This window comes from Ruditapes philippinarum, unplaced genomic scaffold (assembly GCF_026571515.1).
Source record: "Ruditapes philippinarum isolate M1 unplaced genomic scaffold, ASM2657151v2 ctg3854_1_1_1_1, whole genome shotgun sequence".
In the NCBI taxonomy this organism is placed as follows: domain Eukaryota; kingdom Metazoa; phylum Mollusca; class Bivalvia; order Venerida; family Veneridae; genus Ruditapes; species Ruditapes philippinarum.
Genome location: NW_026864231.1, coordinates 109,389 through 136,588, shown reverse-complemented (window position 1 = coordinate 136,588; position 27,200 = coordinate 109,389). Strand labels below are relative to the sequence as shown.

General features: G+C 33.0%; 2 protein-coding genes across 2 annotated transcripts; one reads left to right on the top strand and one right to left on the bottom strand.

Moving 5' to 3' along the window:
• The first annotated feature begins 6,656 nt into the window (after positions 1 to 6,656).
• Positions 6,657 to 21,943, top strand: LOC132724933 (uncharacterized). The gene is made up of 11 exons (XM_060709919.1): positions 6,657 to 6,785; positions 8,654 to 8,746; positions 9,422 to 9,501; positions 13,653 to 13,844; positions 16,559 to 16,691; positions 17,476 to 17,586; positions 19,452 to 19,580; positions 19,910 to 20,041; positions 20,338 to 20,469; positions 21,176 to 21,298; positions 21,855 to 21,943. Exons 1-11 carry the CDS (start codon positions 6,683 to 6,685, stop codon positions 21,926 to 21,928), a joined length of 1,302 nt encoding a protein of 433 aa, XP_060565902.1. The 5' UTR covers positions 6,657 to 6,682; the 3' UTR covers positions 21,929 to 21,943.
• Positions 21,944 to 23,113: 1,170 nt separating this feature from the next.
• On the bottom strand, positions 23,114 to 26,506 carry LOC132724928 (uncharacterized). Its single transcript, XM_060709914.1, has 4 exons — positions 26,378 to 26,506; positions 25,811 to 25,849; positions 24,604 to 24,683; positions 23,114 to 23,383 (listed from the first exon to the last, which is right to left on the bottom strand). Exons 1-4 carry the CDS (start codon positions 26,484 to 26,486, stop codon positions 23,114 to 23,116), a joined length of 498 nt encoding a protein of 165 aa, XP_060565897.1. The 5' UTR covers positions 26,487 to 26,506.
• Between the last annotated feature and the right edge of the window lie 694 nt (positions 26,507 to 27,200).

Genomic DNA, 27,200 nt, shown 5'->3' with positions numbered 1-27,200 from the left:
GTATGTGAACTTGTCCACCGGGATATTTTCGTGTAGATTTAATTACTTTTTGTAGAGTTATTGCCCTTGACTTAGTAAAAATGTACAATTTTCAATTTTTGTCGCTTGTAGCTCAAGAAGTATTTGACCTAGGGTCATGAAATTTTACAGGAATGTTGATCAGCATGTGTAGTTGTGCACCTGGGTATTTTCGCGTGGATCTATTTAGTATTTTAAGAGTTATTGCCCTTGACTAAGTAAACATTTACAATTCAACGTTTGTCACACGTAAATCAAGACGTCTTTGACCTATTGACATGAAACTTTTCGGAAATATTGATCAGCATGTGAAGTTGTGTACCTGGAGTTTCGCTTGTTGATTTATTCCGTTTTGTCGGAGTTATTGTCCTTGACATAGTAAACATTGCATTTTCAACTTGTGGCGAACGTAACTCAAAAAGTATTTGACCTAGCGCCATGAAACTTTACAGGAATGTTGATCAGGATCAGCGTGTAGTTATGCACCTTGTTATTTTCGTGTGGATACATTTAGTATTTTCAGAGTTATTGACTTAGGAAAAATTTACAATTTTCAATTTTTGTCGCTTGAGTTATTACCCTTGACTAAGGTAAAATTTACAAATTTTAACTTGTGTCGCACATAACTCAAGAAGTATTTGACCAAGTATCGTACAACTTTACAGAAATGTTGATATGCATGTGCAATTGTGCATCTTTTTGGGTTTCGTTTGTTGATTTAGTCTGCTTTTCGGAGTTATTGTTCTTGACTTAGTAAACATTACAATTGTCAACTTGTGTCAAACGTAGCTCAAAAAGTATTTGACCTAGGGTCATGAAACTTTACAGGAATGTTGATCAGCGTATAGTTACGCACCTTGTTATTTTCGTGTGGATACATTAAGTATTTTCAGAGTTATTGACTTAGGAAAAATTTACAATTTTAAATTTTTGTCGCTTGTATCTCAAGAAGTATTTGACCTAGGGTCATAAAACTTTACAGGAATGGTGATCAGCATGTGTAGTTGTATACCTGGGTATTTTCGTGTGGATATATCTAGTATTTTGAGAGTAATTGCCCTTGACAAAGTAAAAATTTACAATTTTCAAATTGTGTCGCACATTACTCAAGAAGTGTTTTACCAAATGTTGATAAGCATGTGCAATTGTGCATCTTGGGGTTCGCTTGTTTTGTCGGAGTTATTGTTCGTGACTTAGTAAACATTGCAACTGTCAACTTGTGTTGAACGTAGCAAAAAAGGTATTTGACCTAGGGTCATAAAACTTTACAGGAATATTGATCAACGTGTAGTTATGCACGTGGGTATTTTCATGTGGATTTATTTAGTAATTTTAAAGTAATTTGTTATTGCCCTTGACTTAGTAAAAATTTATAATTTTCAACTTGTGTCGCTCGTAACTCAAGACGTATTTGACCAAGTGTCACGAAACTTTACAGAAATGTTCATCAGCATGTGAAGTTGTGCACCTGGGGTTTGGCTTGTTGATTTATTGTGTTTTGACGGAGTTATTGTCCTTTACTTAGTGAAAATTGCATTTTTTAACTTTTATAGAAAGTAGATCAAAAAGTATTTGACCTAGGGTCATGAAACTTTACACGATTGTTGATCAGCAAGTGAACTTGTCCACCGGGGTATTTTCGTGTAGATTTATTTAGTATTTGTAGAGTTATTGTCCATGACTTAAGGAAAAATCTGCAATTTTCAAATTTTCTCGCTTGTAGCTCAAGAAGTATTTGACCTAGGGTCATGAAACTTTACAGGAATGTTGATGAGCTTCTGTAATTGTGCACCTGGGTATGTTCGTGTGGATACATTAGCATTTAGCATTTTCAAAGTAATTTTCCTTGACTAAGTAAAAATTTACAAATTTCAAATTGTGTCGCACATAACTCTAGAAGTTATGAAACTTTACAGAATTGTTGATCAGCATGTGAAAATTGTGCACCTTGGGTTTCGCTTGTTGATTTATTCTGTTTTGTCGGAGTTATTGTCCTTGACTTAGTAAACACTGTAATTTTCAACTTGTGTCGAACGTAGCCCAAAAATTATTTTACCTAGGGTCATCATTCTTAACAGGAATGTTGATCAGCTTGTGTAATTGTGCACCTCTTTATTTTCGTGTGGATATATTTAATATCATTTTAAGAGTTATTGCCCTTGACTAAGTAAACGTTTACAAATTTTAACTTTTGTCGCACGTCACTCAAGAAGTATTTGACCTAGTGCCATGAAACTTTACGGAAATGTTGATCAGCATGTGAAGTTGTGCACCTGGAGTTTCGCTTCTGGATTAATTCTGTTTTGTCGGAGTTATTGTCCTTGACATATTAAAAATTGCAATTTTCAACTTGTGGCGAACGTAGTTCAAAAAGTATTTGACCTAGGGCCATGAAACTTGACAGGAACTTTGAAAGTTATTCCACCTTGTTATTTTCGTGTGGATATATTCAGTATTTTAAGAGTTATTGCCGTTGACTTAGTAAAAATTTACAATTTTCAACTTGTGTCATGAATCTTTACAGGAATGTTGATCAGCAATTTACAATTTTTAACTTTTGTCGCACGTAACTTAAGACGTATTTGACCTAGTGTCACGAAACTTTTCGGAAATAATGATCAGCATGTGAAGTTGTGCAACTTGAAATTCGCTTGTTGATTTATTCTGTTTTGTCGGAGTTATTGTTCTTTAAATAGTAAACATTGCAATTTTCAACTTGTGGCGAATGTAGCTCAAAAAGTATTTGACCTAGGGCCATGAAACTTGACAAGAACTTTGATCAGCGTGAAGTTATTCCACCTTGTTATTTTCGTGTGGATATATTTAGTATTTTTAGAGTTATTTCCTTTGACTTAGTAAAATTTACAATTTTCAACTTGTGTCATGAATCTTTACAGGAATGTTGATCAGCATGTAAAGTTGTGCACCTTGATATTTTCGTGTGGGTCTATTTAGTATTTTAAGAGTTTTTGCCCTTAACTATGTAAACATTTACAATTTTTAACTTTTGTCGCACGTAACTTAAGACGTATTTGACCTAGTGTCAAGAAACTTTTCGGAAATATTGATCAGCATGTGAAGTTGTTCAACTTGAAATTCGCTTGTTGATTTATTCTGTTTTGTCGGAGTTATTGTTCTTTAAATAGTAAACATTGCAATTTTCAACTTGTGGCGAATGTAGCTCAAAAAGTATTTGACCTAGGGCCATGAAACTTTACAGGAATGTTGATCAGCGTGTAGTTATGCACCTTGTTATTTTGGTGTGGAAATATTTAGTACTTTTAGAGTTATTGTCCTTGACTTAGTAAACATTTACAATTTTCAACTTTTGTGGCACGTAACTTTATAAATATTTGAACTAGTGTCATGGACTTTACGGAAATGTTAATCAGCATGTGAAGTTGTACACCTTGTGTTTCGCTTGTAGATTTATTCTGTTTTGTCGGAGTTATTGTCCTTGACTTATTTAACATTGTAATTTTTAACTTGTGGTGAACGTAACTCAACAAGTATTTGACCTAGGGCCATGAAACTTTACACGAATGTTGATCAGCGTGTAGTTCTGCAGCTTGTTATTTTCGTGTGGATATATTTAGTATTTTTAAAGTAATTGCCTTTGACTTAGTAAACCTGAGATTTATTGCCCTTGACTAAGTAAAAATTTATAATTTTCAACTTGTGTCGCACGTAACTCAAGAAGTATTTAACCAAGTGTCATGAAACTTTACAGAAATGTTGATCAGCATGTGTGGTTGTGCAACTTGGGTTTGGCTTGTTGATTTTTTGTGTTTTGTCTGAGTAATTGTCCTTGACTTACGAACGTAGCTCAAAAAGTATTGGACCTGTGTTGGGTTTCGCTTGTGGATTTATTCTGTTTTGTCGGTGTTATTGTCCTTGACATAGTAAACATTGCAATTTTCAACTTGTGGCGAACGTAGCTCAAAAAGTATTTGACATAGGGCCATGAAACTTTACAGGAATGTTGATTAGCGTGTAGGTATGCACCTTGTTATTTTCGTGTGGATATATTTAGTATTTTTAGAGTTAGTGCCCTTGACTTAGTAAAAATTCACAATGTTCAACTTGTGTCGCACGTAAGTCAAGAAGTATTTGACCAAGTGCCATGAACCTTTACAGAAATGTTGATCAGCATGTGGAGTTGTGTACCTGTGGTTTCGCTTGTTGATTTACCGTGTTTTGTCAGAATTATTGTCCTAGACTTAGAAAACATTGCAAATTTCAACTTGTATCGAACTTAGCTCAAATGTATTTGACTTAGGGTTATGAAACTTTAAAGGAATGTTGATCAACATGTGCACTCTTCCACCTGTGTATTTTTGTGTAGATTTATTTAGTATTTGTGGAGTTATTGTCCTTGACGTAGGAAAAATGTGCAATTTTCAAATTCTGTCGCATGTACCTCCAGAAGTATTTGACCTAGGGTCATGAAACGTTACAGGAATGCTTATCAGCATGTGTAATTGTAAACCTTGGTATGTTCGTGCGGACATATTTAGTATTTTTATAGTTATTGCCCTTGACTTAGTAAAAATTCACAAATTTCAACTTGTGTCCAACGTAGCTTAAACAGTATGTAACCTAGGGCCATGAAACTTTACACGAATGTTGATCAGCGGGTAGTTATGCACCTTGTTATTTTTGTGTGGATATATTAAGTATTTTTAAAGTAATTGCCTTTGACTTAGTAAACCTTTACAATTTTCAACTTGTGTCGCACGTAAGTCAAGAAGTTTTTGACCAAGTGTCATGAAACTTTACAGAAATGTTGATCAGCATGTAAAGTTGTGCACCTGGGGTTTCGATTGTTGATTTTTTGTGTTTCTTCGGAGTTACTGTCTTTGATTTAGTAAACATTGCAATTTTCAACTTGTATCGAACTAAGCTCAAAAGCATTTTGCCTAGGGTTATGAACCTTTACAGGAATGTTGATCAGCATGTGAACTAGTCCACCTGGGAATTTTCGTGTAGATTAATTTAGTATTTGTAGAGTTACTATCCTTGATGTAGGAAAAATGTGCAATTTTCAACTTCTTCGCATGTAGCTAAAGAAGTATTTGACCTAGGGTCATGAAACGTTCGTGTGGATATATTTAGTTAATTAATGTTAACAGTTATTGCCTTGACTAAGTAAAAATTAACAATTTTCAACTTGTGTCGCACATAACTAAAAAAGTATTTGACCAAGTGTCGTGAAACTTTACAGAAATGTTAATCTGCATGTGTAATTGTGCACCTTGGGTTTCGCTTGTTGATTTATTATTTTTGTGTCGGAGTTATTGATCTTGACTTAGTAAACATTGCAATTTTCAACTTGTGTCGAACGTAGCTCAAAACGTATTTGACCTAAGGTCATGAAACTTTACAGGAATGTTGATCAGCATGTGTAGTTGTGCACCTGTTTATTTTCGTGAGAATCTGTTAAGTATTTTAAAAGTTATTGCCCTTGACTAAGTAAACATTTATGATTTTCAACTTTTGTCGCACATAACTCAAGAAGTTTTTGACCTAGTGTCATGCAACTTTACAGAATGTTTGATCAGCATGTGAGGTTGTGCACCTGAGGTTTCGCTTGTGGATTTATTCTGTTTTGTCGGAGTTATTGTTCTTGACTTAGTAAAACTTTACAATTTTCAACTTGTGTCGAACAGAGCTCAAAAGTATTTGACTTAGGGTCATGAAACTTTACAGGAATGTTGATCAGCATGTGAACTTGTGCACCTGGGGTTTCGCCTGTGGATTTATTCTGTTTTGTCGGAGTTAATGTCCTTAACTTAGTAAACATTGCAATTTTCAACTTGTGTCCAACGTAGCTCATAAAGTATTTGACCTAGGGCCGTGAAACTTTACAGGAATGTTGATCAATCTGGTTATTTCGAGTTGACAAATATAATATTTTTAGACTTATTATCCTTGACTTAGGAAAAATTAACAATTTTCAACTTGTATCACACGTAGCTCAAAAAGAATTTGACCCAGTGTCATGAAATTTTACAGGTATTTTGATCGGCATGTGAAGTTGTGCACCTTGGGTTTCGCTTGTAGATTTATCTATTACTTGTAGAGTAATTACCCTTGACTTAGTAAAACCTCGTTTCATTATGTTATTTGTTCCTTGAGTGCTTGAGTAAGAATCAACCAACTTTACAGGAATAATGATCAACATCACTGTGAAGCTATGCACCTGAGATTTTGCATGCGGATTATTTTTTTGGTTGTGTTAGAGTTATTGCCCTTAACTAAGTATAAATTTGCAATTTTCCGTTTGTTCTTGCATAGCTCAAAAAGTGTTTGACTTGTAGAACTGAAATTTTACAAGAATGTTGGTCAGCATGTGTACTTATGCACTTTTGGGTTCGCTGGTGGATTTATTTAGAATTTGTAAAGTACTTGCCCTTTACTTAGTAAAGGATTTTTAGTTTTCAACTTGTGGCATATGTAGCCTAAAATATTTGACCTAGAGTCATAAGATTGACAAAACAGTGGAGTGGGAGAGGCACCCGTGTTCTACTTGGTATTTCTTTGAGGGGATATTTGAATGTTTCTGCTATTGCGTTGTGGGGTAGATATTTGAATGTTTCTATTATTTCATAAAGGTGTAGATAATGGAATGATTTTGTTATTTCTCCAAGGAGTAGATATTGGCATGAAGTGTAATGCAGATTACGAGTGTCGGACTGGAAATGGAGGACCATATTCTAAATGTCATAGACGGACGTCTACTTGTATATGTACAGTAAATATGTTTGGTAAGTAAAATCTTTTTAATGTTTAGTTTAGAGTGTTATGAAAATAAGTTTTCTTTGTTCGCACTTGGAAATTAATCAATCTAGAACAAAAATGAAATTTTTCGACCCATCGAAAAAATCTAGAATGCACGAATTTGGCGGTTTGAAAGTCTGACAAGAAGGGAAACAAAAGCAGCTCATAGGCAAACAAAATTTTGGAATAAGATAAGAAATATAATATTGAAATACAGACAAGTCAATTAAAGATATTGAGAACATCCTTATAGTCAATGGTCATTATATTTTACTGACTTTTTTGTCTCTAAGCATCAGTGTAGCAACACCACGTGACTATGAGGTCATTTTCGGCATCATTTCGAAGACAGATAATACTCGATTCGAATAATAAAATAGGCGTATTAACTAAGTATTTTTCCTGTATCAATTACTTTGGGGAAAAATATAAGCTTGCCACAGAATATTATATCAAACACTGTGAGAACGGACGGAGTAATCAAAGAAGTTGCAAACGGAATAATGATTTCACAACACAATAGCCATTAATCACAGTCAAATTTTCTTGAAACAAACAATTAAAAAGGCGGAAATAAAAATGATTTCACGAAAGGCGGTTACCTCGGGTATAAAAAAGGATGTAAAAAATGAATATTCATCGACGAGTGTCACTGTGTTAAAAAGCTGAATCTATCACACTTAGACATTGCAACTGGTTTGTCTTTACAATATAATGCAGACTAAAAGAATAACCTTTGGTTTTACAGCGTAACCAACAAGCATTCCTGGATGTGCACGTTCATGAGTTCTCCGATGTTTTCTCTATTTAAAAGATTTTTTTCACTGAGGGCACATATATTTTTCATTGATTTCAGTCATTCTGAAATCGAGTAAAACTCAAGGGTATAAAGAATAGGTTCTGCATGGCGTCGACGGTGGTTTTCATTTTCCAGTAGATCTACTGGCCAAGTCAAACCGAGCCTGCAACATTGTCAATTTTGCCGTTGCTTTTGCGTTCGGTAGGAATTATGCTTTTCATTCTATTTAGCTTTTGACGTCCACGATAAGTATTGTTTCATGACAACTAATATATTTTTCAAAATCATTACTGTGAAAGAACAATGATTTACAAATACAAACATCAATTAAACGACTTTCTCACAGCGAGTAAAACTCATTTTTGCATATTTTTGATTAATGAATAATCATGTGCAGCGTATAGTAAAAAGGTAACATAAATACATGTAAAGAAAGAAAACGGAATGCATGTTGCTTCGCATTTGCAACCAATTCTGAAAAACTACTTTTAACTGTTGTCCGAAATGTAAGACTTTGAACTGATGGGAGAATTAACAATTGAAGAAAAAGGTAGATTTACGCCATTAATAATAGTAATAAAAATAATAATAATAATTATATTAATAATAATAATAAGTATTATAATAATAATAATAATAATATATTTAGGTAGGAGTTTGACTTCCGTACTCCCAGTTGATGTAAACCTAACTTTTTAAAGATGCGTAGATCAGGTAAGCACGAAAACGAAATAGCTTGCAACTGAAGTCCGCTCATAAAATCATACAAATAATTTCCAAGGTTGATAAAACGGCTCATATACTGAAGAAGATCGAGTTTTTTGTGACAAGCTTATACTATTCCCCATAGACTGTCCCATATCCACAGAAATGAAATACTTACAGCTATTTTCTTTTTCGAATCGAGCAACATTTGTCTTGGAAATGATGCAGTAAATGTTGTCATAGTCACGTGGTAATGCTACACTGAGCCTACCACATCCCTTGATTGCCTCGACAATAAATGGCATCAATTCTCTTGTGTAATCGTGTATATAATCTTATATATAACTAAAGGGAAAAACAAATGCGACCAGTTTGAAGACACTTCCTTTCATTCGTTGTACAAGTATAGCAAAATGTCATCACTCGAATGTTCACAAGAGGATGGTATGTATATTTAGCTTTTTTTTAAATACTTTAAAGCCGTCCATGGCAACTATTTACTTGTAGTTGATAGTAATTTTGTTTTATTCTATATATTATTATACTGCACGTTTGTATCAATAATTTTCATTGGATGACGTAAACTTTATATACTGATATCACTTAATGATTAAGATACTGTTCCTTCTATTTCAAGAAGTGATTTGCAATTGTTCTAAAGCGAGTGAATTGTGCTGTATTATGAAATAATTTTAACGATTCTAACCAGGCTTTTTGACCGTATATAAAATATATCCGTTTTGGGGTCCACTATATGTAATCTCGAATTATCCGCAATAAAAGTTATATTACTGATTCAGTAATTTTACGAATTAGTATGTCAAATGTGCTCATTTTACTCTAATCTTATAGAAAGAAAAATATTAATGGCACTGACAGAAAATAAAAATGTCATCCTTCATACTTTACTACGTCTCATTACACTAAATTTAACAATTGTCAGTGGATGAAAAAAACAACAATAACAAAAAGAAAGAAAGATAGAAAGAAAGAAAGAAAGAAAGAAAGAAAGAAAACAAAATAGCCATAAGGTTTACCAAATGTTAAGATAAAAAATTATATAGACCTTTGTTTATTATCAATACTTTTTCTTATTGTTTATTCCTTAATTCGGTATAGATAATCAGGTCTTAAACGTCTATCCTCTGATGTTTCAAATGCAAATGGAGCAATTCAGTGAAGCAGTAAACGATAAAAAGGTACGTTTATAACTAATTTGTCTTCTGTTAGTATGTTTAAAGCTAATTTGTTATATGTCATAAAATATGCAAAGTAATGCACCAGTTTAGGGCAGCCATAAGTCATTCCAAATGATAAATAAATAGAGAAAACTTTAACAAACATATTGGTAAAGGTCCTGTTATGCAGAGCAAAGGGTAAATAATTTCTGCAAAATGGTTCATCACTACAAATCGAACGTAACCCCGCTGTTTTTGTGTCAAAACAAAGTCACTGAAATGTTCATGTGGTGTGTGGACAGAAATACGTTAAAATGATAGAATTGGCTTGTGCATGAAGTTATTAATAATGTTCAACACACATTATGAATGTTTAATGAAACCAAATTAAAAGCCCATATTCGGGATTTTTTTCATAATTTTTTTTTACATATTAGACAGACATGGAAACCGACTGCGTGACTTCACGAAATATACAATGCAATACATACCAGTGATATGACGTCTTGAGTGTGACGTCAGTAAACTTCATTACGGTAGATGTCTTTTCCGGCTCAACGAAATTCGTTTGTTTTTTTCAATTTGTATCAGGTCTCTGTAAGAATGAAACTATGTATTTTTATTGCAATACAATAATGTATTATTATCGTTTAAGTGATTTGTAATTCATCATTCAGGCCTACCAGAATACGGCGCATATCAATATAGATATCTTTATCCTAAACATAAATATTGTAAAGTATGGGCGTGCGACGTAAGGCGGTAAAACAGTGGTAATGGAAAAGTTAGAGTACTTGTTTGTTTGTTTGTTTGTTTGTTTTTTTGTTGTTTTTTTTGTATGTAATGTCAAATTATATGTCGCTCTTATAACATCAACTTTTATTGAATCCAGTGTTCTCTCTTCGACCATACATTGACGCAAATAAATATAACCGATATGCAATACATACTCGTAAGTGAGAAGTCAGCAGTGAACATTGAGCTAAGCAAAAAGACATTACAATTTATATAAGGCAATCAATGATTTGCTGTAATGCTCAGCTGACTAAGCATTCTAGCGGGGCATTCCTTAATATAGGGTAAAATGCTCTGTTTGAATGCTCAGCTGGCTAATTAATCTAGTGGGGCATTCCTAAATATAGAGGTAAATGCTTTCTTGGAATGCTCAGCTTGCTAAGAAATCTAGTGGGACATTCCTAAATATAGAGGTAAATGCTTTCTTGGAATGCTCAGCTTGCTAAGCAATCTAGCGGGGTATTCCTAAATAAAAAGTAAAATGTTCTTTTGGAATGCTCAGCTGGCGAAGAAATATAGCGTGGCATTCGAAAATATTATACAATTATTGACTAGTGAGCCATTGAATATGATGTGATATTCACCGGCAGATGACATATTGACCTAGGCGATAGCCGAGGTCAATATGACTTTCTGCCGGTGAATATCACATCATATTCAATGGCTCACTAGTCAATAATTGTTTTATTATATGAATAGGCTAAGAATTAAAAAAAAATCACGAAAAAGTACATCCTTATATACATGTACAAATTTTGCCTCGTTGAAGCGCGGGAAAAAAGACGCACGTGTTAGGCGTGCAACGACTACGCGAACGCTGCGCATACAAAAGTAATTCAAGTTTATACTCATCGATGCGGTTTAGCCTTTAAGTATAACAGTAAAGTAATGATATTTCAATCGAGAAATATGCCATAAAGAACAAAACGCAACACTTATTTTTTAATTAACACACGTAATTAACAGTCTACGGTGTATGGTCATTGAATATGAGTCTCAATCTATATTTAGACTTGGAAAATCCAATTCAGCCAGTTAATATGATACTACACCCAGTGAATATGATTTTATAAAAAATTATGTTGACTACAGTTTGGACCAATGAGATTGCAGCTATTTTTAGATCATATAATAAAAAGTTATATGCTCTGTTGGAATGATCAGTTGGCTAAGCAATCTAGCGAGTCATTCCTAAATATAGAGTAAAATGCTCTGTTGGAATGCTCAGCTGGCTAAGCAATCTAGCGGGGCATTCCAAAATATAATGTAAAATGCTTTGCTGGAATACTCAACTGTCTTGACAATCTAGCACGGCATACCTAAATGTAGCGTGGAAAAACGCTCTGCTGGAATGCTCAGTTGCTAAAGCAATCTACCGTGGCTCTCTTTAATAGAGTGTAAAATTGCTCTGTTGAAATGCCTAGCTGGCAGAGCAATATTGCAGGGCCTTATTTAATATAATGCTATACATTTTCTGCTGGAATTTTGAGCTGCCACAGCAATCTAACGGGATTTTCCTTAAAATAGTGTATAAGATGTTTACCTGAAATGCTCAGCCGGCAGAGCAATCCAGCAGAACATTCTAAAATATAGAATAAAAATACTTTGCTAAAATGCTCAGCTGGCAGAGCAATATAGCAAGGAACTCTTGAAAATAGTGTTAAATGCTCTGCTAAAATGCTCAGCTGGTTAAGCTATCGAGCAGGGCATTCCTAAACATCCTGTAAAAATGCTCTGTTGGAATGGTCAGCTCTCTAAGCAATCTAGTGGGACATTCCACAATAGTGAATAAATAATGCTTTGTTGGAATTTTAAGTTGGCAGAGCAATCTAGCAGAGCATTTTGAAATAAAGAGTAAAAATGCTCAGTGGCAGAGCAATATAGTGGGACATTACAAAACAACGTGCAAAAATGCGCTGCTGGAATGCTAAGCTGGCTAGTTAATCTAGCAGAGCATTCTTAAACTAAGTGTAAAAATATCTGCTGGAATGCTCAGCTGGCTAGTATTCTTGAATTAAGTATAGAATACTCTGCCGGAATGCTAAGCTAGCTAGGCAATTGCGCAGGGCATCCCTAAATGTAGTGCTAGAAAGGCTCTGCTGACTAGCTCAGCTGGCTAGGCAATCTATCAGGACATTCCAAAATAGTGTAAAAATGCTCAGCTGGCTTAGCAATAGAAATATAGAGTAAAAATCCTCAGCTGGATTACTCAGGTAGCAAAACAATGTAGCAGGACATCATAAAATAACGTGTACAAATGCCTTGTTGGAATACTCATTTGGCTAGGCAATCTAGCAGGGCATTCCTAAATAAAGTGTAAAATGCTCTGCTGGAATGCTAAGCTGGCTGGACAATTACGCAGGGCATTCCTGAATGTAGTGCAAGGAATGCTATGCTGCAATGATCAGCTGGCAGAGCAATGTAGCGGGAAATTCCAAAATATAGTGAAAGCAATATTCTGCTGGAATGCTCAGCTGGCTAGGCAATCTAGCAGGGTATTCTTTAATATAGCGAAAATTGCCATACACATACACGATATATAACCATTCAATCTAAAGGAAGGTACTCTTTTTCAAAATTCTTATTTTTAAATTTATTGTAGTAAACTACAGACAGCCAATATATATCTTTACACACTTTAAACATATATAATTAGTAAAGAAATAAATAAAATAAACAGAAATAAATGGGTAATACATGTATATTTTTGCCGAAAGCAATCTGAGTCATATGCAAAGCCACATTTATGGTAAACTGGATACTAAAAGATCGATATTAACTTATCAATTAATCCAAATTCATGTTATTTGTGTCCAGGTGTATGGTATATATAATCTTTATTAAAGTCTCATCCATACAAAAACATTTACAAAATCATAAAATTTCCTGTATGGTCATTCTGAGACTGATACATAGTGACAGGGGAGACAACTCTAAGCCCATATTGCAATTACTTCCAATATGTACTTGAGAGTTACCTCTCTTTTCATGCTTATTTTAATCTGAATTCAGAAACCACTACTAACCACATTCAAATGGAATTCCAATGCCCGTACTAATTTTGGAAAAGAGCATCCTAGCAAAGTTCCTTAGTTTAAACCCTATGTCAAAAAAGAGATTTCGTTTAAGAATGAGATAAAATTTCGTTTAAGAATAAGATATTTTTTGTGTGCTTGTGTTCATCAAAGACAAAATATTAAAGTGTCTGCTCAAAGTGATGGTAGGGGGCGTGGGTGGTAGCTTGCACTTTTCAGTAGCATCCATGAACAGGCTCACTCATGTCAATCAAACCGAGCTGCAAGATTTTCAATTTTGTTTGTTCAGGCGTTCTTTAGGAACTCTGTATTTCTCTATTTCATAATGAAACCTTGTTGCAGACATGGTCTTGCTATGATCCGGAGAGAGCTTTCAACACCATACCTGATGGAATAGAGATAAGAAATTCTTCAGTTCATGGTTCAGGAGCATTTACAAATATTTTTATCAAAAAAGGAACCGTATTTGGTCCGTGTAAAGGTTTCTTTGCAAAGGGAAACATAACGACAGACTCTTCAGTTTGGAGTTGGAAGGTAATATTGTTGTGATGATTATCCTTTCATATTATACATTATATGCTATTATTATAATCTTATTTATTGTTTTTGTTTGTTTTGCACATTATCGTGCATCACCATTGTTTGTATCCTGTTCGACTATTGATTTATTTTATTTTATCATTGTTTTGTGCTGTTTTAGTGTTTTTATTATGTTTTAACTTTTGCTTTCATCTTATTACACTAGTTGTTTTTGTTTGTTTGCCGACAGAAAATAGTTTATGACGTTTATTCCCGACGGGCAAGAATCCAAAACGTGGGTGCTTAAAGCATCCTCGACGCCATGCCCTGTTATTCTTTTCTGTCTACATCTATTATTTTAGTAAAAACGGACTTGAGAAAACTTCAGGGTAATCGGCTGAATTTCCTGTCTTAAAACTCTTTCTGGACTTAAAGCAATTTGCCAACATAGTGTGTAAGAATAGATATATATCCGAGGACATACAGGCGGAATCTTGTCATAATACAAGATACAAAAGAAGAAATCATATTTATTACATGTATTTCGGTGGTCCATAGAAATATATCAGTGATATAAAACTGATAATTTCACTTTTTAAAACTATTCATAGAAATATATGAGTGAAATTAAATTTCATGATTTCACTGCTTTGAATTTAAGCCCCTTTACGTTGTTTCAGTGAAACACCAGCGTGCAAAGTACTGGAAACTAATGACGTCACGTCGTAAATGACGTCACGTTGTATTATTAATTGGCGCGATTTTCATTTAGTATTAGGTTAAATGTCTTTTTTCAAACGTTTGTTTACATATAATGAAAAGAAAATTTGTTTAGTTTAGTGTAAGATCGAAATATATTTCAACTTGTGAACACCAAAAGTTCATATTTCACTCGTGGCTGCGCAACTCGTGAAATATACCTTTTGGTGCTCACTCGGTGAAATACATTCCAATCTTACACTGAACTAAACAAATACCCTCTATATGTTTAGGAAGAAAATGTTCCTTAGTCGATAATTCTAAAGAAATGCCACTAAAGCTTCAAATTCAAGTGTTTTAACATCTGAACGTTTTTTCCGTCCACTTTCTTAGGACGTGTAACAATTCTTATTGTCAGATTAAACAGAGCTAATATTTAAACTATAGTCATTCGTTGTTGAAATGATTTTGTTATTTCAGCATACATTTGCATTTATTTGCTTCTGTTAACACCCACATTCTAAAATTGTAGTTGTTAAAGTAACACTAAATGAATGAACAAATGACATTAAAAAGTGCATAATAATACATTAACGACAAAAGATTTCTAAAAAATTAATGATTTTTATAACCTGGCTATAACTTCATATGTCCCGTACAATATCAGGAACCGGTTGAGATATCAACTTTAACATGTCATCACAATATCAAACTGCAACTGTGTTTTTCATAACGGTAATAGATTATTTAGTTCCTTTTAATTTCGCTTCAGAACACTTTTTTTACTTGATTGTCTCCATTGTCGTTTATTGTTTATTAGCAGATGATTATACTCTTTTAACAAGCCGCAAAATTATATGTTTTTATTGGTACACACAAATGAAACATCATATTAGATAATAGCTCGAGTTCAATTATTTCTTCTTATGTATCATTTTAGTGATTACGTCGCCCTAATTCCAGAGTGTCGTAACTCCAATTTTGAAAAAAATGAGTGTTTGGTATCAAAATGTTCGTAATTTTTTTCTCTATCTAATGGTAAGAACAACATCACTCTGGTTCTTGCCTGTAACAATAATATTGAATGGTCAGAGTGCTGTAAGTCCAAAAATTGCTGATAAAAAATACATTTCCATAATATCGTAACTTCTGAACCAATAGTTTGTTAAAATTCTAGTCACGTGATGCTGTTTTGACAAAATGGCAGATTTTTCAAGGTATCAGGGAAAAAAATTTTTTTTAAAAGGTTTTTTTAAAAAAATTTTAAAAAAAAAAACCCAAAAAGGGAAATTTTTTTTGGGGGGGTTTTTCCCTTTTAAATTTTTTTTATTTTTTGGGTTTTTTTTTTTATTTTTTTTCCTTTTGGGAAGGTTCCCTTTTAAAAAAAACCCCAAAAAAAAAAAAAAAAATTTAAAAAAATTTTTTCCCCCCCCCTTTTTCCCTTTTTTTTTTTAAAAAAAAAAAAAAAAATTTTTGGGGGGGAAAAAATTTTCCCTTTTTTTTGGGGGGGTTTAAATTTAAAAAAAATTTTTTTTTTTAAAAAAAAATTTAAAAATTTTAAAAAAAATTAAATTTTTTTTTTAAAAAACCCCAAAATTTTAAATTTTTTAAAAAAAAATTTAAAAAAAAGGGAAAAAATTTTTTTTTTTTTAAAAAATTTTTTTTTTTTAAAATTTTTTTTTTTTTTTTTTTTTTTTTTTTGGCCCCTTTTTTTTAAATTAAATTTTTTTTTTTTTTAAAAAATTTTTTAAAGGGATTTTTTTTTAAAAAAAAATTTTAAATTTTTTTTTAAAACAAAAAAATTTTATTAAAAAAAATTAATTTTTTTTTTTTTTTTTAGCCTGCCCCCCTTTTTTTGGCGCCCCCTTGTTTATCATATTTTTTTTGGGGGGGGGGGGGTTTTTTTCGCTTCAAGAAAAGGGCAAAATATATTTAAACAGGTTTTCCAGTCGATATCACCGGTTCAGAACCTATTTTCTCTTTTGCTTGCATTTTAATACATATACATGTATATATGTTTATTTTGATAGATCGACAAAAATAAGGATGATCCCGTAGACTACTGGATTGATGCAAGACATATTTACCTGTCTAACTGGTTACGATTTGTTAACATGGCACCAAAGGTGGATTTAATAAACCTTACTCCCTTCAAGTACGAAGGTATCTATAGCATTGGTGCAGTTAAAGAAAGTATATGATAATTTTTTTTAAATTTGGGCCCTCTTTGGGCAGGTGATTTCATTAGAAACCCGATGTAGGTGCGTCTTTTTAAAGGGGCCAAATTTTTTTAGAAAAATTCTAAAAAAAAATAATTTTCTTTTTAAAACTTGTTCTTATTTTTGCAATTTTAACTTTAAAACAACCTTAACCCAATTTTTTTATTTTTTTAAAATTAAAAACTTTTTGGGGCTTAAAAAACCCCAATTTTAAAAAAGGTTTTTCGGAAAAAAAAATTATTTGAAAGTTTTTTTATTGGAAAATTTTTTTAATTTTTCTTCCTTTCCCAAAGAGGGGACTTTTTTACAGGCTCTAAAAAGTCAACAAAGGGAGCAAAAATACCTACCAAAAAAGTTTATATTTTGTAATAACATACAGAAGCATTGCTTTTTCTACTCACAAACAAGAAATAAATATATTGACAAGGAATTTATTTAAAACGCCTGGTCACAATTACAAATACATTTAACCGGAGAAAACATTTAACCGGAGAAAAGTTCGAATATGTCCCTTGTCACTTTTACATATTTTTAAAAAATTATGGCAAATATAGAAATGAGACATATGCATGATAGGTGTGTGGTGATGATAAAGATGTCTCTGAGACGTTTGGCGTCATGAGCCATGTAGCTAACTGGTGCTTAATTTCTGACTACACAAGTGTAGCAAATGGAATTGTATTGGAATTTGAAAGAACTTGGCACTTATTTATTGTAATTTATTTCAGGTTATGTTTACTATTACGCTTCCAGATCAGCAAATCCAGGTTCAGAACTATTATCGTTTTATGGCGCATACAAAAATGATAAAACCCCGTACTTTCTATATGATGGCGTAGGTTAGTGTTAATCTGATACTATATGTAAGATGAATCTAGATAAATATGTGTTAGGCATTTGCCTTGGTTTTAATTTTGAATGACATTTAAAAAAAGATGATTAAAATATCATATCAAAAAAAGGAAAAGATACTTAGCAACCTATAGTATACATCTTGGTCAGACGAGCGGGCTAGCCTGGATCTATTATGTTGCAAAAGGCATTTCCACTTCTGTTTTGGTGGGTTCAGTGATAACATACTTCTGTTTCCTTTTTGAATGGGGAGGGAACCGAAAAAGAATTGTCGGGAATTTAGGACAAACAAACAAACAAAAGAAAGAATCCATGTTACACTTTACATTAGTTGAAACGCCAGCATTTACCTGGAAAGAATGAATAAAATTGAAAGAATGGCTCCTGGTCTAACGTTTCTATTAGTAGATTTAAAGTATTTCATTGTCAATCACCTTCTCCAAGGAAAAAATGGGATTTAGAAATGAGTGTGTTTGTCTGTCCGTTTTTCTGTCTACCTCTCTGTCCGACACACTTTGTGTTTGATAGATAACTCAGCCATTCATCAAGGAACTTTGAAATAACTTGGCGCAAAGGTTCACCACAATAATAAAATGTGTCATGCACAACATCCAGATCTTAACGTCAAGGTCAAGTTTGATCCCATTGATGTCCAAAGGTCAATATTGTCTGATGGAGGGTATATATCCTGTCTGGCAAATCGACGTTTCATCAATCGAGGAATTTTGGAATAGCTTGAGACAAATATTCAACATAAAAAGACGACTTGCCATGTGCAACACTCAGATCCCTACCAAGGTCAATATTACACTTAGTGACCTAGGTTAATAGTGTCTGACTGAGTGGCCGGTCAAGAACTGTTTCATCCGCAAAAGGATTTCGGAATAAGTTAGCACAAGTGTTCACCATTATAAGACAATGTGTTATGTATATCATTCCAACCCTACCTCCAAAGTCATGGACAAAGCTTAACATGGTCAGTAAGAGGGCCTGTTTTTTCCGGTCTTATGCTTTTCCATTCTTTACCTCTGTTACAAATGTGTATCTTTCTGGCATGATGCAAGATATTACAAGGAAAATATTGGTTTAAACTAAACTTTTATTTGATATATCAAATGGGTTTGGTAAATATTTCAAACGAGACAAAAACAGTTGTAGTTTATGAGTTAATTTGTTGTTTCTTATGTTATGAGTAAATATTAAAGTTATCTCTTTAAGCTTTAAAAACATATTTGAAAACATTTTCAGTGAGATACGTATAGTCAATTGTAACTAACATCAAACGAAAAGCTTTTACATGCTATTGGTATTTTATTTTACAATAAATGTTCCACTTTTAAAAAATATGAACCTTTTTTATATTGGACATTAGAATGATGATATGAGGTAATGTTTGTATTGCATAGTAAACTAATTTTTTTCTTGAATCTTTCCGTTAAATAAATACGACTATATAAACGCCAATGTAAACCAGTTTTTAATTACAAAGAAAGAAATTTTTTACTTAGCCTCAAAGCATCATCTTCTATCAGTCAAACCTGGCAAACGAACCATTGAATATTTTCCTGATATAATTGTAAAAAAAAAAAATTAAATAATAATTGTGATATGCTTCCTGGACTGCAGTGTATATTCGTCTTTATGTTTACGGTAAATGCATCCGTCATTAAGTCGTGAAAGTTCGGCTTATTTCGCCAATTTCCGGGTCTTGAGATTTCCAAATAAGTGTCTGTATGACCAGGAACAGTACTGTGTGAACATTTTCTTTCGTAACAATTAGAACAATAAAAATGGTATCTTTTTTACAATGTGGTGACAAATGAAATTTCGTGCCATTGTTTTACTTTTCAAGCTGGATATGTAGGAGGATCTTGCAACAACTCTGGACAAGAATGTGAACATGATAAAAATGCGTTATGTTTAGGAGTTATCTGTGGATGTAAATATGGGACACACAAAAGACACTATTTGTGTGTTGAAGGTTTGATTTCCTTATAAAACTATCTTAATAATTTTCTGCATTTTTTTGTATAATTCTGCATATGATTGAAATTCCTTTCTAATGAATTGACATATACTTGTTTGATCTTATTGCATTAATCGGCAATATTGTATAATTAAAAAGTCGAAATATGGCATTAATACGTCAATTTATTTTTGTTGTTTCTTGTTTTCATTTTTTTGTTTCGTTGTTCTTTTTGTAACTTTTTATTTGTTTAACGACGATTGTGATTATGATCCTAAAATGATGATGGTGATGATAATGTTTTCTAATCTTATTGATTTGATACATTATTATTTAATTAAAAGATGAAACACTAGGAGGAATTTGCACAGGCTCTGATGGAGAAGTATGTAAAAATGACATTAATGCAGAATGTCAACGTGGAGTTTGTGTTTGTAATGAAGCGTCTAGTATTCTAAATTGGAAGTGTGTACCAGGTATTTATTTTTTTATATTACATTCAATTACTTTTCTTAATCTGTTGTTCGATGGCTTCGTTATCTATTCTAACGAGAACCAAGTACCAAGTTGTTTGATATGGATAGTGCTAGAAGACTCGTAAGTGACAACTAAAATATATAGAAAATGTACTTTATACAAAACACTTAACTTGTTACGTAAAACATCTGAAGTTACTCGTCATCTTTATTTTTAAATAAGTTCAAATGCGTTTATGAAATTTGAAAACATACACCTGATTAAAAGAATACTTCTTTAATTCTTAATTATTTAGATGAAGCTTTAGGCGGCAGATGCAGTAGTCCGAATGGCGCTACATGCATTCATGATGTAAATGCTGAGTGTATAGATGGTTTATGCCAGTGTAAATATGCTTCAACTGACATAGAGGGTAAATGTATGAAAAGTAAGTAAGAACTTAAGTAAATGAGTTTCATTGTCAATAAAACCGCAAAGCTCACTATGAATTTGAAAGGAAGTTCGCGAAGAGCCACCTCTCCCCCTTTGCTGACTGTTCTTGTACCATTAAATGTGTGACTTCGTGTCAGTCGCAGGGCATTGCTCTGTTGTCGCATTAAGTTGGAACGTTTTCAAAATATTTGCACGTAAAAATCTCAAAAATTGTCACACAGTCAACGTCCATGTCTTCAAACACTTTAAATAGTTTTGCTGCGAAGTTGATGATTATCACATAGATGATCGTGTTATCAATTTTATATACAAGGCTAACTTACGATGCAATATATTGATGTGTACTCCTTGTACTTTAACAGACTGCATGTATATATTATAATTACTTCTACAATTATTACCAATCCTTTAATAACGTTGGAATTAAGAATCGCTGCAATTTATATCGTTCATCCTTTAAACAGATCTAGGTATAGGCTACTTAAGAGACAATCAAACCTGATAATTATAATGAAAATATGTATAATTATAATAGTTCCTCTTGCTTCTTGTTATGTTACTATTGGCATGCTAGTAGATATATATTTACTAATGCAATAATTTTGAGAACAGTTTTGAGAGCATGGTACCTGTAAATACGTAAAAATGTTTGAAATAGTATGTATAATTCATTAGCTGTAATTTGTGGAACATTCTTGCAGATGAAATGTTTGGTGGGAGATGTATTGCAACTCAACAATCTGAGCCTTGTTTATTTGACCCAGATGCAATTTGTCATGACGGTTACTGTGTGCATGTTGTAATACAAGAGACCAAAGACAATGGTTAGATATATTACCAATAGTTTCAAAACTTGGAGTGTCATTCTTTGAAGAGTATAAATATTTATTTTTACGAAGTAGCAATGACTTGCATCCTTATATGTGCTTTGATTCTTTTTTGTATATATTTTTGGCATATTGAAATTTAGACTTTTTTTGTATGAAATGACACATGAACCGAGCCGTAACGTTATAGAAAAGTATTGTACATATGATTTATGAAAAACCAACTGGTAAACTTGTAGGTTATGCATGATAGCTGTTTCATCTTACACTGCTAAAATAACTTCTTATTCCCATTTTGGAAGTAAACAACAACAGTTTAGTTATAACAAAACGTACACTCGACTCTGACATGTTTTATTCTCTATTGATTTGTTCACATTTAGTTTGCTGATTAACTTTTTATTAAACGAATTGCAACCGTTTGGTAAATTACATGTTTGCGTCTCATGAATTCATTCCTTACTCGAATTGCACGTTTTATATAATAGCATGTCGATACTTTGGAAGTTGTCTTTTGTATATTAAGTAATACAATGTGCGTTGTTTTTGTCAGATGAAGTCAGTGGGTCATGTGTAACGGGAGATAAGCTCTCAGACAAAGTCACCAATTTACTACCAGGCGGGTAATGATATGTATAGTAGAAAATAAAGTTTGTATTTTGTTGAAGTCGTTTTTCGTTATTCATAAAGTCCTCCTGTGCTGTCAGGGAAGTTATTATATACAGTACTTTGCTATGCATTTTTTGAAAATGTTGCTAAGCTTGTCCCTTAATGGAACATTTTAGAACCACTTAGCATGTGAGACAATATAAATTTTATTCGTGAGAAATGTAGGATAATTGTACTTAATTTTATTTTGACATAATGGAGAGGATGCAACAAAGGAAGTTTTGGTTGCTACAAGTAACATTTAACGCAATGCATATGAATAAAGATATTGAACTTATTATGAATGAAAGATTGACTTGCATTATCAGTCCGACAGGGACTTTGGATTCTTTAATGTGAGGAAGCTATCAAGCTAGCTTACGAAACGTCGGTGGTTCTACCCAGGTGCCTTTCATGCCTGAAATAATGCACGGAAGGGCACCTGAGGTCTTCCTCCACCAGTAAAGCTGGAACGTTGCGATATGATATATACTGTGTCGAGGGGACGTAACCCCCCCCCCCCAAAAAAAAAAAAAGTTGTATTGCTCTTCCTTTTATCTTTATTGCCATGCACTAGCTTTCGTGCAGTGTTCATTGGCCATAGACGGCAATTGTCATACATTGTCCAGACAAGTGTTTACATCTTAAAACATTAAAAATTGCTAAAGCATGTTGAAGCCTATACTTTATGCAACTCTATGATGACATTGTAATCTCCCTTTTTCCAATAATACATTTTAAAAAAGCGAGAGACAAAATTTTAAATGTCAGCAGTTTTATCCCGTATTACAAATAGAAAGTCGCATTGACCACTCAAATAGACATTGCTTTCTTGATTTCTTTATATAGACACTTTTAAATACCATTTTTATTCTAGAAATGGTACTTTTTTTCCAAATCAACATGACAATAATTACATATTATTTAATGATTCTTTACTCCACTGTATGAACGACAGGTGGGAACATTTCAACTAGTAACCCAAATACAGTGTTAGCTGTTAAAGCAAACAATTTAGCCAACGACAAACATTTTATTTTATTTATATTAGGAGATAGTTACTCATTTATATTTGGAGACAGGTAGATCTGTTCAAATCTTGTTAATTGTCCAGGAACGGTGATAGAAATTGTATACAACGTAGTGCGCGCAAATGGTTTGGCCTCATAATATAGTTATTCGACATTCTACCGACAAACCACCTTCCAACATTTTAAAATCAAAGCTATAGTTAATGTCTTCTCCCTTTGTCTGTAAATCCCATGTAGGACCGTCGTTTACCATCTCCATTGTAACGTTGATTTTCTTAACTTGTAAAAGAGTCGTGTCCGCGATTAGTAACTCCTTTGTTATTTCAGTTATTCTTTGAATAACATTATGAAATAGGGCACTGTCTGTTACTTTTGAGTGTGCATTTATCACAAACATGATGCCCTGAAAAAAAGAGGGATTATGGAAGAAAACAACATCAAAGATAATAGTAATAATTAATTTTGGTCAGTCTTGTCATGAAATGAATATAACGTAATGTATCATTTATCACAAACACTTAACGCCTTAAATCTAAATAAATTAAATTTGTCAATCGCAGCACATACACTGATCATAAATATAATAATACAACTCAATATAAGATATTTCGAACAAACAAAAACACATTTCAGCGCCTATATGCTTATGTATATTATTAATTTAAAGACTCTAAAATATATGTGTATGCAAGAGGACTTCAATCAATCAAAAGTGTATACTTGCGAAATTTATTGTAAACTTTTTTAAAATATATAGAATCACCATGTTTCAAAGTAATGACTAAGTTGTTGCCACATATATTAATAAAACTATCATTAGTAAAAGAAGGTAATACATGAAGATATTGCATGTTACATAACAAACATAGCTTAATTTTCAGTGTGGCCTTCTGAACAACAAAAACATCAACAACTTTTACAATGAGTCAATTTAGATTACAAAAAAATACAATGAATTTGACGAACACTCAAATTTTATTTAAACGATTTTCATTTACAAATAATTTGACAAATACATGTATACATGCAAATAAGTATTATATAACATTAAAAAATAGTTACGATAAAGTAGTTTATACAATTTATTTTAGTTTGATTGTGTTGGAAGCTATAAGCTTATTGAAACACTCTCAAATCCGTTCCTGGAACTTACCAGTACTAAGCAGCAATGCATGTAAAGTTTCTTGCTCAAGGAAACAACGGCTTGCCCATGACAGGGTTTGAACCCACGCGGTCTGCAATCCTGAGACTACTAGTCCGACGTATTAACCAATCGACCACGATAAAGTTAATTATGTTGTGAAGATTATGTGAACCTAAACATTCACGTTTTGCGTCTAAGCGAACCAGTAGATTTTTTAAGTTTATACCTTTATGATGTGATCTAGCACAATGTGTACGAGGGATATACATTTTCAAGCAAACTTGCCCCTTTACTTGATATAAACCCTATGAAAACAGCCTAGTATATTGTGAAAGTTTACATTTGTAAAGATATGATATGTATTCGTGAATCAAGATTGCCTGCCTGCCTGGCTGGCTGGCTGGCTGGCTTCATTCGTACCTACCTACTTACTTACTTATGACTTCATATCATTAAAATCCTTCTTTAAGAATAAATACCATTGCAGAACAAGCCGGTGCCACATTTGTGTGTAAGAAGCAATCGCCAAGTGATAGGGTCAAACCTCTGGGACATGGTTCTACATGAAAGAATGTTTTTTATTTATATTTTATTCCCATTTCTTTTTCAATAAATTTCTAAATACTTGCTAAATAATCATGGTTGCATAATATTTGGTGCATAGTTAATAAAAACAAGCATAATAAAAAACATTCAAACCTTGAAGTAAATAACACGATTTTATGTCACGAAATGAATCAAATGTTGTTGTTAGTATAATCATAATAATATTGTTATTTAGGCAATTAAACTCTTATATTTTGCAAGCATGATCAGGCATCTGATTGGAACGCCCGATCTTTCATAAGCAGAAATATATTAACACGACAGAATAGATGGTGTCTAATTTAAAGAAAGGAGGTCATTTTAAAAAAATTGAATGAGCGTCAACATTTTACAAATTTCTGTACTCGATAATATTTTTTAAGCAGGAGTAAGTATGTGCATTTTTGTATACATATAAAAGGGGTCAATTTTGTATATAATTGATGCCAGGGGTGTCAGTATTCTATTTTGTTTCACCGGACACGCTTTTGGTTAAACGGAAGGACAGACAAAGCAATTTTGTCAAGGAAACTTCGGGACTTAGTGCCATAGTTTAACAGTGTTTTAAATCAGGTTCAATTATGTGTGATTGATTATGTAAACAATTTTTGCAGTATTTTCCAAGATACATTTCCAGATAAGGGGTCAGATATATCAGGCAATGATCCTTGGTCGGTATTTTTAAACGATATTGACTCTACAGGCATAATCGTATGACCAACAGACACGAAGCCAACTGGCCCTCTCTAGAAATTGTGTGAAGGCCAATCTGTGTATAATTAAATGATACACTAGTAAAAGTTCTCTGTGAAAGTTAGAATTTTTTACAAAATTTGCAGTTCACCAGTTATTGATAACCGTTCAAATAAATTGGGAACTTGTAGCACTTGCATAGTTCCCTGTACTTTCAAAATTTCCGATGATCCTATAGAATTGCAAATCCGTAACTTGGGTCTCCCATCAAATTTTATTGTGAATTATTTTCGATAGAAAGTGTCCAGAAGAATGATTTGTTTATCACAATAAAAATAATTGTTATTAAAATAAAGACATATTTACTACCACATCTGGTATGATGAAATAGAATAAAAGTAAACTAACCCGTCGCTCTTTTTTGATGTCCATCAGAGCTGTTTGAACCTTCAGAAAAAATATGAATACAATGAATTATAGAGAAACATGGTTGAAAAGCCTGTCGCATTTCACTTTTGCCGTTTTAAACATTTTGAACAACCTGTTTTACGGTTTCCATTCTTAGTATTTTTCTAGCAGTTAAGCTTATCGCATCTCCATCACACGTAAGATCTAATTTCGATAATGAAATGGTTAACTTGTTTTGTTGTATTGTCACATCTAAACATCATCGTCGGATACCCACGGCCGAACCATTAACATACATGTTAATCAACCGCGGGTATCCAACGGTATTAAAATATACATTTAGAAGTTTTCAACTATTTTAATAAATTTGATGACCAATAGTTCAAATGACATATTGAAACATTTAACAAACTGAATTCTACATTTATGTCGCTCATAGCATAGTACGTACCTACATGTAAATGTGTTTGTTTCATTTCCTATTAATTACATTTCATACATTAATATGGTCAGCTTTCACAAACTAGCATACAAATCTATTGTTATTTTATGTAAACAAATACTTACAAAGAGTCACGCATAATCCGATAATAACAATATGTCGAAAACTCATTCTAAAGCAAAGCGTCTGTAAAAAAAAGTGCTGCAGTGCCCTTCTCTTTACCAGCATTGTCATGCACTTCAGTAATCGGTGAATTATATAATAATCTACACAAAAAACAGGAGAGAGTTTCATATACGAGGTATGATCAAAAAGTTCTCGGCTCGATATACTTCTAGCCACTACAGACATTTACACACGATAAGTCGATATCGATATCTTATTGAAGATTACTGAACAGGTTACACGCGGTTTTACACAGATTAAGTTTTACTAACATAATACACTCCTTGATCAGAAGAGGGACGTGGCATTCAGACCAAGTGGAGAAAGTTGCAATCAGAGCCGTCATTAAGTACCTCTGTAAGAAAGGGTTGTCTCCCGTAGGAAATCCATGAAGATTTCATGGATACACTTGGGAAGGGGTCCCCTTTCTATAGCATTGTGAAAAAATGGGCTGTTGAATTAAAGAGGGGCAGGGAGAGCATTGGAGATGATGAGCGGCAAAAAGAGGCCAACAACGATGAAACTGCCGAAGTTGTGCAAGATCTGGTCATGTGCAACATAAGGCGAGACGTACAAAGCATTGCTATGGAAGTGGGTATAAGCTTTGGTTCAGTTCAGGCAATTCTGACTGATGTCTATGGCATATCAAAGATTTCCGCTAGATGGGACTGACATCCAGAAACGGACCAGGCTTGACATGGCTTGATGGCTTCAATTGTTTTGGATAGTCGGGGGATAATCATGAATGATTATCTTGAGCAAGGTCGTACCATAAACGGTATG